The sequence below is a fragment of the Hippopotamus amphibius genome, chromosome 2 (genome assembly GCF_030028045.1).
Source record: "Hippopotamus amphibius kiboko isolate mHipAmp2 chromosome 2, mHipAmp2.hap2, whole genome shotgun sequence".
Lineage (NCBI taxonomy): Eukaryota > Metazoa > Chordata > Mammalia > Artiodactyla > Hippopotamidae > Hippopotamus > Hippopotamus amphibius.
Genome location: NC_080187.1, coordinates 13,077,845 through 13,090,866, shown reverse-complemented (window position 1 = coordinate 13,090,866; position 13,022 = coordinate 13,077,845). Strand labels below are relative to the sequence as shown.

Here is a 13,022-nt window from a genome sequence, read left to right as displayed (position 1 = left end):
AGTGTTTATTACATGTCAATTATTAACAGTGTGAAGACCAATATTGGGAAAAAGGGAGGGTCAATCAGGTAAGTGAATTCTAATAGACACCCCTAATCCTTCAGTATCTCCCAGCTCTTAACCCCAGATCTCAGAGCTCAGGTGTCTCCAGGAGAAAGTAAGAGACCCTAGTGTGGTGGCCATAATCACAATTGCAAAGCCTCTGACGGTTCCCGCTCTCCTTCATCCCCAGCAGACAGGAGAGGAGCATGAGAAGGGAGAACCAGAGCAGCGTGTCTCACTTCCGCCTCCTGGGGCTCCCCATCGCGCCAGAGCAGCAGGGCATGTTCTTTGCCCTGTTCCTGGGCATATACCTGACCACGGTGCTGGGCAACCTGCTCATCCTCCTGCTCATCAGGCTGGACTCTCGCCTCCACACTCCCATGTACTTCTTCCTCAGCCACTTGGCCCTCACTGACGTCTCCTTCTCATCTGTCACCATCCCAAAGATGCTGATGAACATGCAGACCCTGGATCCATCCATCCCTTATGCAGGGTGTGTGACACAGATGTATTTTTTCATATTTTTTGGTTGCGTTGATAACCTTCTTCTCACAGTGATGGCCTATGACAGGTATGTGGCCGTCTGTCACCCTCTCCACTACACCACCCTCATGAGGGAGGAGCTGTGTGTATCTCTGTTGGCTGGAGCCTGGCTCCTGTCTTGTGCCAGTGCCCTGTCCCACACCCTCCTGCTGGCTCGCCTGTCCTTCTGTGCTGACAACATCATCCCCCACTTCTTCTGTGACCTTGCTGCCCTGCTGAAGCTCTCCTGCTCAGACACCTCTATCAATGAGCTGGGCATAGTCATTGTAGGGGCTGCAGATTTCTTTCTTCCACTGTGTGGCATCCTGGTCTCTTATGGCTGCATTGGGCTCTCCATCCTGAGGGTCCCTTCTACCAAAGGGATCTGCAAAGCCCTGTCCACCTGTGGCTCTCACCTCTCTGTGGTGTCTCTATTCTATGGAACGATTGTGGTACTTTACGTTTCCCCCTCATCGGCCAAGTCCAATGACAAAGACATGATTGCCTCACTGATGTACACCATGGTGACCCCCATGCTGAACCCCTTCTTCTACAGCCTAAGGAACAGAGACATGAAATTGGCTCTGGGCAATCTTTGCAGAAACAATCACCTTTTCACCAAGTGAGAATCAGCCAACCATGTTCTCATTTCCCCCACTCACCTTGTCAGAAACGCCCTCTCGAAAAGTTGTCTGTTGACCAGCCATGTCTCCAACACCTTCCCAACTCTCCTTTAAATGGTCACTATGTTATTGGCCCAATCTGTTTCCCTTTAGTCTTATCTGTTTCCCATTTATCTTTCCATAATCCTAAAGAAGGCTTTGCCCACAACACACATGAGACCTGTGGTCTTCAAACCACCAAGCTCTTTAATAGTAAGATATGTGATTCATCAATTTGAATACATTGAACTAATTGAACTATTTTTTTATCCTCCTGAAGAGAGAAAGACTTGCTGAAATAACACACAACAACCACCTATCTCAAAAGGAAAATACAACGTTGGCATTATATGCTTCCTTTTTTCACACTCATACCTGGTGTGTTTTAGGCTAAGATGGAGGTATGAAATATGATTGTATTTTGGTAAAAGCTGTACCATCTTATAATCTGAGTTTCCGGTCCCCAGGTGGTAGATGGTCAGGATTCCCTAATGAGTTATAGCATTTCACTTTTCTACAATGAAATCTCTAGTGAAGGCAGTTTAAGTTTGTGGAATGTTGCTTTGATAGGTTAAAGAACTCTTCTTAGTAGCAGGTAATATAACTTTTCATTATAACTCAGAGTTTCCATGTGTTGAAATAAATGAGATATGAACCAGCTCCTTATTCGCTCTTTCTTGCCTAGGGTTTTCCAGAGCTGGAAATATTCAATTACATTTCAGATGTTTGGCTTTGGTAAAGTCTAAAATGTTTCCCTTCTCAATGCAGTATGCAGTTAATAAAGTACTTTTGATTGTTTTCTAAATCCAAAATAATCTTTATTCGATTGTGCCTGTGACAGTAGGGGACCACAGAGTAGTCAATCCAATTCCCCAATTTCCCCATTCCTGGAAGACTATGATTTTCCCCTCCAAGTTGGAGTTTGTATGGAACAGCCTACAGCTATCTGATTAATTTTATTTGGGAAAATGAGTGTTGTCTTTTTCCTAGAGATCTCACTGGTAATAGAATAAAGTAAAAGCAATGAATTTACATTTCGTGCACACAGAAATATTTACTGCATGACTTCTATGTGCCAGGCAATTTTCTACATTCTGGGAATACAAATTAACAAACATCTGTCCCTTGTAAAGTTTCCATTCCAGCTCCTGGCCCTACTCCTCAAGCTCCTTTTCTCCACAGCAGTTGTAGGTGTGTGTTTGTTTGCTTGTCTGCTTGTTTGGTTTGTTTTGTTTTTTGTTTTTGGCTGCATTGGATCTTCATGGCTGGCAGCAGAGAGAGGGGGCTACTCATCATTGCGGTGTGTGGCCTTCTCATTGCTGTGGCTTCTCTTGTTTCGGAGCATGGGCTCTAGAGCACAGGCTCAGTAGTTGTGGCGCATGGGCTTAGTAGCTCTGTGGAATGCGGGATCTTCATGGACCAGGGATGGAACCCATGTGCCCTGCATTGGCAGGCGGATTCTTACCCACTGTGCCACCAGGGAAGTCATTCCATAGTAGTTTTGAATGTTCTAACACACCATAGGCTTTACCTAGTTTTTAAAGTATCATTGTTTGTTTGCTAGAGTGTAAGCTCTAGTGGGTGGGTTTTCATTGGAAATAAATAAATTGTTAGGTTCTGTTGGTAGGTAAAATCTTGTAGGAATCAAGGAGGTGTAAAAACAAGGGAAGAAGAGTGCTGGGGGGGAAGTTCATAATTTAACATCGTGTGGTCCAGGTAGAGCTCTTTGGAAAGATAACTTCCAGACAAAGACGTTAGTGAGCACAGGTAAGTGAGCCACGGGGGGATCTGGGCAAAAGTTTTCCAAGCACAGAAATCATCACCTAGAAATACTGTGAGAGGAGTGGTCTATTCCAGGGACACTGAGGGGCCTCCGTAGCTGAACAGGGCTGAGTGGGGGAGGGATGGTAGGCGCTAAGCTTAGAGATATCAGAGGACCAGGTTTGTAGGGCACTAAGGTCTTAGTAGGTGTATTAGTCAAGGTTCTCCAGAGAAATAGAACCAATAGGGTGTGTGTGTGTGTGTGTGTGTGTGTGTGTGTGTCTGTGTGTGTGTGTGTGTTGTGTGGAGAGAGATGTTGTATGGAGAGAAAGAGGCAAAGAGTTATTGGACCTGGCTCATGTCACTGTGGAGGTTAGAATTCCAACATCTGCAGAGTTGGCTAGCAGGCTGCAAACTCAGGGAAGAGTTGCACATCGAGTCTGAAGGCAGCCTGCGGACATAGTTGTCTCTTCTTCTTCTTTTTATTTATTTTATTTTTTGGGGGGTACACCAAGTTCAATCATCTGTTTTTATACACATATCCCCGTATTCCCTCCCTTCCTTGACTTCCCCCTCCTCGAGTCCCCCCCACCCTCCCCGCCCCAGTCCTCTAAGGCATCTTCCATTCTCGAGTTGGACTCCCTTTGTTATACAACAACTTCTCACTGACTATCAGTTTTACAGTTGGTAGCATATATATGTCTGTGCTACTCTCTCACTTCATCTCAGCTTCCCCTTCACCCCGTGCCCCCTCCCAAACCTCGAGTTCTCCAGTCCATTCTCTGTATCTGTGTCCTTGTTCTTGTCACTGAGTTCATCAGTACCATTTTTAGATTCCGTATATGTGAGTTAGCATACAATATTTGTCTTTCTCTTTCTGACTTACTTCACTCTGTATGACAGACTGTAGGTCTATCCACCTCATGACATATAGCTCCATCTCATCCCTTTTTAGAGCTGAGTAATATTCCATTGTGTATATATGCCACATCTTCTTTATCCATTCGTTTGTTAATGGGCATTTAGGTTGCTTCCATGTCCTGGCTATTGTAAAGAGTGCTGCAATAAACATTATGGTACAAGTTTCTTTTGGGATTATGGTTTTCTTTGGGTATATGCCCAGTAGTGGGATGACTGGATCATATGGTAGTTCTATTTGTAGTTTTTTAAGGAACCTCCAATTTGTTTTGCATAGTGGCTGTACCAACTTACAGTCCCACCAACAGTGCAGGGGAGTTCCATTTTCTCCACACCCTCTCCAACATTTGTTGTTTCCAGATTTTGTGATGATGGCCATTCTGATCAGTGTGAGGTGATACCTCACTGTGGCTTTGACTTGCATTTCTCTAATGATGAGTGATGTTGAGCATCTTTTCATGTGTTTGTTGCTCATCTGTATGTCTTCTTTGGAGAAATGTCTATTTAGGTCTTCTGCCCATTTGTGGATCGGGTTATTTGCTTTTTTGGTGTGAAGCTGCATGAGCTGCTTGTATATTTTGGAGGTTAATCCTTTGTCTGTTGTTTCATAGGCAATTATTTTTTCCCATTCTGAGGGTTGCCTTTTAGTCTTGTTTATGGTTTCTTTTGCTGTGCAAAAGCTTTTAAGTTTCATGAGGTCCCATTCGTTTATTCTTGATTTTATTTCCATGATTCTAGGAGGTGGGTCAAAAAGGATCTTGCTTTGATGTATGTCATAGAGTGTTCTGCCTTTGTTTTCCTCTAGGAGTTTTATAGTGTCTGGCCTTACATGTAGGTCTTGAATCCATTTGGAGTTTATTTTTGTGTATGGTGTTAGGAAGTGTTGTAATTTCATTCTTTTACATGTTGCTGTCCAATTTTCCCAGCACCACTTATTGAAGAGGCTGTCTTTTTTCCATTGTATATTCGTGCCTCCTTTGTGAAAGATAAGGTGCCCATATGTGTTTGGGCTTACTTCTGAGTTCTCTATTCTATTCCAATGATCTTCCTTTCTATTTTTGTGCCAGTACCATACTGTCTTGATCACTATGGCCTTGTAGTATAATTTGCAGTCAGGAAGCCTGATTCCACCAACTCCGTTTTTCCTTCTCAAGATTGCTATGGCTATTCGGGGTCTTTTGTGTTTCCATACAAATCGTAAGATTTCTTGCTCTAGTTCTTCTTCTTTTTAATTTTATTGCAGTTTAGTTGATTTACAATGTTGTCTTAGTTTCAGATGTGCATCAGAGTGACTCATTTACACATATACATATATGCATTCTTCTCTCTCTTTTTTTAGGTTCTTTTCTCATTTAGGGCACTACAGAGAATTGAGTTGTATCCCCTGTGCTATACAGCAGATTATCTATGTCATATATAGTAGTGTGTATATGTAAGCCCCATTCTCCCAGTTTATCCCTCATGCATAACCATAGTTTGTTTTCTACATCTGTGACTCTATTCCTGTTTTGTAGATAACTTCATTTTGTACTCTTTTTTTTTTTTAGATTCCACATCTAAATGATATCATATGATATTAGTCTTTCTGTGTCTGACTTACTTCTCTCAGTCTGACAATCTCCAGGTCCATCCATGTTGTTGCAAATGGCATTTTTTCATTCCTTTTTATGGCTGAGTAATATTCCATTGTATACATGTACCACATCTTCTTTATCCATTCCTTTGTTTTGTTTTTGTTTTCAATAATTTTTAATGGAGTATAGTTGATTAACAGTTTTGTCTTGGTTTCTTCTGTACAGCAAAGTGCATGAGTTATATATATACATATTTCCACTCCTTTTTTAGATTCTTTTCTCATGGAGGTCATTACAGAATGTTGAGTAGTGTTCCATGTGCTATGCAGTAGGTCCTTATTAGTTATCTCTTTTGATACAAGTATGACTTTTAAAGAAATTTTCAACCTCTTTTCTATTCCCACTAGCAGTGTATGAGATTTCCAGTTCCATCATAACTTCAACACTTAATAGCCATGGTCCTTTCAATTTTATCCATTCTAACAGCGTGTAGTGATGTAAACCAGTTCAGAGACCTGTATCCACTAGACTGGACCGACGTCTGGGTATCTTTGTAAAAGGATCCTGTAACACTGAGTATTCTTTGACCTTCTTGATTCTCTCTAGCTCTACACCTGATTTTTATCCTACCCCAGCACTTTTCATATTTATCTGCCATTGGCTTAGCATTAACAATATTTTCTGCACCCTTGTGCAAATTGGGTGTGTTCCGCAGGAAAGATTTCAGTTTGTATTATTCATTGTCATGTTTCCAGAGCATATATCAGTGTTAACCTTTATGAGAGACTTAATGATTATTTAAGTGAATAAGTGAATGAATGGACACAGGAATTCATTCAACAATTACCAATTACACTTGTCTATTGTAAGCCAATGCCGATCCCTAGTGATACAGACATTGACAATAAACCTTAACATTGAGTCAGCTTTCATTATGTGCTCACTTAACCATCCTTCAGACTCACATGAAAAGCATGGTTATTATTTCCACGTTGAAGAAACTGAATCTGACATCATTGATACATTGCTCAGGTATGCTCTCTGTGTAGTTGGAGAGTACAGAGTCCTCTTTCAAGAGTTATATATTCAGTCCTTCTATTCCTGAACAAGGCACAGAGTGTACCCTAGAGAACCTCACAGAGGAGTGGGGAGACCTGCATGTTTTAAAGGGCTTTGTGTTTTGATGGAAGCCTTGTAATGGAAACCTCTAGGTGTTGGAGAGCCGGCAGAAGCCCTCTGAGGTCCTTCCACTGCCTGTCCCACACACTACTGTGCAGGGAAGCTGAACTCATGATCAATGGGGGAACTTTATCTTCCCACCCAGAGACCTGACCAGAAGCCCAAGGTACCATATTAGGGACATTAGGGACAATTTTCCCCTAGGATTTCAGGTATAGCCCAGTCCATCTGGACCCAAAACATACTTCTTCCCAAGGGCCTGGGAGGAATTTGGGCAATTAACCCCAGTCGACTGCTTCTCTATCAGGGGCTTGGTGCTCTCTCCCACTGGGGTCTCTTTCTGATGAGGAAAAGGAGATCATCTTGCCCATTGTTTTGAAGCTGGTAAACAGACATGAGAGTTTGTAAAGGTCCTCGGGCCATTGAGGTTTGCTCTGTTTCTTTGGATCCTGAGTCTTCTGGATGGAAAATGAGGATTCAGGTAACAGAATGAAACAGAATGTATTTGAACTCACAGCAGTGGTAGAGCTTGGAAGGGGCCAGAAATCTCCACAGTCATGCATGTGTCTGTGTGTAAATGTGTGCATGTGTGACCATCAGAGATGCTGCGTGAATTTTGTGTGTATGTATTGTGTTTTATGGCTTTATGCTGTATGTGTAACTGACAAACACACTGAATGGCAAACAACTATGAAATATATAGGTCAGAGAAGCTGGACATTTCCTCTCAGTGTGTGCCTATTTCACATGCATTTGATGCTGGTGTGCTATATGTAAGATCTTGTGCATTGCTTGAGATTGGAATATGTATGCCTTCTTGTGACTACCATGCCTGGGGTAGAGGATGCTTGAGAGTTTTCTGTGTGTAGCGGTGTTGTACGTGGGTATTTTGTTTGTGAGTTTGGTATAGATTTGTGTGAAGCTGACTCACACCCTGACTGTATTTACCTACTTGGAGTATAAGCTAGAGAACTCTGTAAGTCTCCATTTGGCAAGTGTGTGTCTGTGATAGTGTGTGAGTGCTTTTATGTAACAAATCCACACCTTGACATCCTTCACACAGAAAATACAAATATTCATGTGTGTTTGTGTACAGCAGTGTCAAATTTTGACTCTGATTGCATGAGACCAGAATCCACACAGGCAGTTCAGAAGACAGCCCACTTTGAAGCACTATTGGCATCCAGTTTGCAGTTATTTGAAGACACCAAAGTGCCCCTGGAAGTGCAATATTTTTGACACTTCTTCAATTTTGGTAATTTAATTTAGAAATGAAACCCTCATTTCTGGTGTCACATACGTGGACACTCAAATTTTGTCTTTTTCCCACTTAATGCTTTGTGGCCTTGGCTTTGGCCTTGGTGATGCTCAGCATTGTGTTCTGCAAATGGGATCCTGATCACTGTGGAGAGATCTTGTCTGTAAGGGGCTTCACTAGTTCTAGGAGCATTGTGAGCACTTCGTAAATTGTAGCCTCGTAGAGGCAGAGACACCTGACTTTCTAGACTGCTAAGGAGAAAGAATTTGTTAGGCAGACAGGAAAATTAGGCCCATCCTTAGGCTCTCTCCCAGTCTCTACCGCACTACGCCCAGGTCACAACTGCACTTTTCATTATTGAGCAATTTTCCAGCCACCTCTTTCATACTTGGTGCTGATGAAATCAAAGCACCACTTCTGTACTTTTCCCTTTCCTTCCAATTGCAGCTCCTTGGTGTCATTACCTGCTCTGGTTTAACCTCAGGGGATCTTTGAGACCCTGGGTTAAGTCTGACCTAGAAAATTTTAGGGAGAAGCCTGTGCTTAGCAGGAGGATCGAGTACCTGGTCCCTCTTTTGGCCCCATGAGCTGCGTCAATTAAAGACTCTGAGCAACACTCTGCTCTGGAACAAGCATCTACTGACAGAGTCTTACACAAGGTTAATGTCAAGGTCCTCTCCCAAGCATATGTTAACTTTTAACTTTAACTTTTCACATTTCACATTGAACTTTAGCCTCCATGCCCACCTCAAAAAGAAATGGGTGGATTTTCTCATTAGTGAAAAGACAATCAGAAAATCAACCTTTGAGACAAGGTTCCACTCTACAGTATCTATGTGCGATGGTTTAAGTGATTTTACTACTCCTGTTAGAAAAATGAAGAGAAAAAAATCACTGTCTTCTCTACCTTCCATACACAAATAAACATTGGTGGATTGAAAAATATTGAAGGCCAATGAAAGCCATTTTCAAACTAAAGGGCTGCAGGAGTCTGAGTGCTAACAGTTGTCTGAAAAAGAGGACTCCTTCACATCCTGAAATAACATACTTTAAGGCCTTACCTATCTTCTCTAACTAAGGAGAGCAAGGAATAGTAGGGCCATAGAAGCAAAGATTCCAATAAATTAAGAAAATGCCCAGGAGAGAACTATGATTATAGACGTTCTCTCTCATAGAAACGGAGACTCTTTCTAGATCTCACTTCTTCTGGATATGTTAGCAATGAAATCCGACCTCTGGCCACTGCTGAAAGAATTTTGTGAGGCTGTAACCCAAAAGGGGTGAGTCCGACATTGTGTTCATTAAATGTCAGTTATTATCAGTGTGAAGACAATATTGGGAAATAGGGAGGGTCAATCTGGTAAGTGAATTCTAACAGACACCCCCAATTCTGCACTATCTCCCAGCTCTCAGACCCCAGATCTCAGAGCTCAGGTGTCTCCTTCCCTGTGAGTGTCCCGATCTGAGGCAACATGAAGCACCAGATATGGGTGGAGATAGAGGAAGCTCATGTCCAGAATAAGGGTTATTTCTTGGCAAGAAGATAAACGTGCATTGAGACAAGTTTCACCTGGGAATTTACCCCAGTGATAGGATCTGAGCTGAGAAGCCCATCCTCAGTGTGTGAGAGCTCAGAGACAAACATGTTTTAAATCAGTTCCTTGGTCCTTTGTGCTCAGCACGTCATAATACTGTTTTATTAAAATCCTGAATTTGATATATCTTTTGGTATATATTCTGTCATAAAAATAATACATAACATTTTGTTTGTATTTTATGCAGGACAGTATTCTTAGATATCAATATGCGTTGAATGAGAATCTTCTTATTAACTCTATGAATGTGTGATATTCATATCTTCACGTTATAGAGGCACCACACGTGGCCAAGAGAGATTTAACATCCCAAGTCATACAGCTAGAAAGTGGTTGGGCCGGATTCGTAACACAAAGAATCAAGCTTCAGTCCCAAACATTAGTTAGTCCTTTGTCAGGTATTTCCTAGAGGGTCAGTGTCCTTAGGGAAGAGGTCCCAAGTCCTATTTATTCTTGAATCTCCAATCAGTAGCTTAGGGCCAGAAACATCATTCATAAAAAAAAAAAAGAATGAATTTGCTCTGGTGTCCAAAATGGATCATGTTGACCATTGTGGGTGTCACCTGCTTTGGCAACTCTAGGTGAGGAAAGAAATTTGGGCAACTATTGTTTCCTCCACAAGAATGTAAGAGACCCTAGTGTGGTGTCCATAATCACAATTGCAAAGCCTCTGACAGTTCCCGCTCTCCTTCATCCCCAGCAGCCAGGAGAGGAGCATGAGGAGGGAGAACCAGAGCAGCGTGTCCCACTTCTTCCTCCTGGGGCTCCCCATCCCACCAGAGCAGCAGGGCGTGTTCCTCGCCCTGTTCCTGGGCATGTACCTGACCATGGTTCTGGGCAACCTGCTCATCCTCCTGCTCATCAGGCTGGACTCTCGCCTCCACACCCCCATGTACTTCTTCCTCAGCCACCTGGCCCTCACTGATGTCTCCTTTTCATCTGTCACCGTCCCTAAGATGCTGATGAACATGCACACTCAGGACCAATCCATCCCCTATGCAGGGTGTGTGACACAGATGTATTTTTTCATATTTTTTGGTTGCGTTGATAACCTTCTTCTCACAGTGATGACCTATGACAGGTATGTGGCCGTCTGTCACCCTCTCCACTACACCATCATCATGAGGGAGGAGCTGTGTTTATCTCTGGTGGCTGGAGCCTGCCTCCTGTCTTGTGCCAGTGCCCTGTCCCACAGCCTCCTGCTGGCTCGCCTGTCCTTCTGTGCTGACAACATCATCCCCCACTTCTTCTGTGACCTTGCTGCCCTGCTGAAGCTCTCCTGCTCAGACACCTCTATCAATGAGCTGGGCATAGTCATTGTAGGGGCTGCACTTCTCATTCTTCCACTGAGTGGCATCCTGGTCTCTTATGGTCGCATTGGGCTCTCCATCTTAAGGGTCCATTCTACTAAAGAGATCTGCAAAACCCTGTCTACCTGTGGTTCCCACCTCTCTGTTGTGTCTCTCTTCTATGGAACAGTGATGGCACTGTACCTTTCCCCCTCATCGGGCAAGTCCAATGACAAAGACATGATTGCCTCACTGATGTACACCGTGGTGACCCCCATGCTGAACCCCTTCATCTACAGCCTAAGGAACAGAGACATGAAATTGGCTCTGGCGATTCTTTGCAGAAACAATCACCTTTTCACCAAGTGAGAATTAGCCAACCATATGCTTATTTCCCCCGTTGACCTTGTCAGAAATGCCCCCTTGAAAAGTTGCATGTTGACCAACCATGTCTCCTGCATCTTCTCAACTGTCCTTGAAATGATCACTGTGTTATTGGCCCAGATTATTTCCCTTTAGTCATATCTGTTGCCCATATATTCTTCCATAATCCTGAACATGGCCTTGCCCACAACACACATGACACCTGTGGTCTTCACAGCATCAAGCATTTTATTAGTAAGATATGTGATTGAGCAATTGGAATACATTGAACTATTGTTTTATCCTCCTGAAGAGAGAATGGCTTGCTGAAATAACACCCAGCAACCACCTATATCTCAAAAGGAAAATACAACACTGACATTTTATGCTTCCTTTTTTCACACTGATACCAGGTTTGTTTTAGCCTAAGATGGAGGTATGAAATATGATTGTATTTTGGTCAAAGCTGTACCTTCTCATACCCTGAGTTTCCAGTCCCCAGGTGGTAGATGGTCAGGATTCTCTAATGAGTTACAGCATTTCTCTTTTCTACAATGAAATCTCTGGTAAAGGCAGTGTAAGTTTGTGGAATATTGTTTTGATAGGTTAAAGAACCCTCCATTGTAGCAGGTAATATAACTTTTCATTATAACTCGGAGTTTCCATGTGTTGAAATAAATGAGATATGAACCAGCTCCTTATTTCCTCTTTCTCGCCTAGGGTTTTCCAAGCTTCAAGTATTCAGTTTCGTTTCAAATGTTTGGATTCAGTAAAGTCTAGAATGCTTACCTTCTCAATGCAGTATCTAGTTCATAAAGTACTTTTGATTGCTAGCTAAATCCAAAAAAATCTTTATTTGATTGTGCCTGCGACAGGAGGGGACCACAGAGTAGTCAATCAAATTACCAAGTTTCCCCATTCCCGGAAGACTATGATTTTCCCTCCAAGTTGGAATTTTGTATGGAGAACAGCCATATTAATTTTATCTGATTAATTTTATTTGGGAAAATGAGTGTTGTCTTTTTCCTAGAGATCTCACTAGTAATAGAATAAAGTAAAAGCAATGAATTTACAATTCGTGCATACAGAAATATTTACTGCATGACTTCTATGTGCCAGGCAATTTTCTACATTCTGGGAATACAAGTTAACAAAATCAGTCCCTGATAAAGTTTCCATTCCAGCTCCTGGCCCTGCTCCTCAAGCTCCTTTTCTCCATAGCAGTTTTAGGTGTGTATTTGTTTGTTTGATTGTTTGTTTTGGTTGATTTGGAATCTCATTGCTAGCAGCAGAGAGACAGGGATACTCTTCATTGCCATGCACGGGCTTCTCATTGAAGTGGCTTTTCCTCTTTTGGAGCACGGGCTCTAGAGCACAGTCTCAGCAGTTGTGGCTCACGGGTTCAGTCGTTGTGGCCCACAGGCTTAGTTGGTCTGCGGAATGCAGGATCTTCCTGCACCAGGGCTGGAACCCATGTGCCCTGCTTTGGCAGGCGGGTTCTTAACCACTGTGCCACCAGGGAAGTTGTTCCATAGTAGTTTTGATCCTTCTAACACACCATAAGCTTTCCTTATTTTTTAAAGTGTCATTGTTTCTTTGCTGGAATGTAAGCTCTATGGAAGATGGGTTTTTGTCGGATATAAATAAATTGTTAAGTTCTGTTAGTAGGAAAAGTCTTCTATGAATCAAGGAGGCATACAAAAGGGGAGGAACAATGCTGAGGATGAGGTTCATAATTTAACACTGTGTGGTCCAGGTAGAGCTCTCTGGAAAGATAACAACCAAAAAAGATGTTGGTGAGGACAGGGAAGCAAGCCATGGGGGGATGTGGGCAAACGTGTTCCAAGCATAGAAATCAT

At 42.6% G+C, this 13,022-nt stretch overlaps 1 protein-coding gene across 1 annotated transcript; it reads left to right on the top strand.

The window, feature by feature from the left end:
- Window positions 1–248: 248 nt before the first annotated feature.
- LOC130845342 (olfactory receptor 1J4-like) lies at window positions 249–11,169 on the top strand. The gene is made up of 2 exons (XM_057722410.1): window positions 249–745; window positions 10,227–11,169. The coding sequence occupies exons 1-2, from the start codon at window positions 249–251 to the stop codon at window positions 11,167–11,169; spliced, it is 1,440 nt and encodes a 479-aa protein (XP_057578393.1).
- The last annotated feature ends 1,853 nt before the right edge of the window (window positions 11,170–13,022 follow it).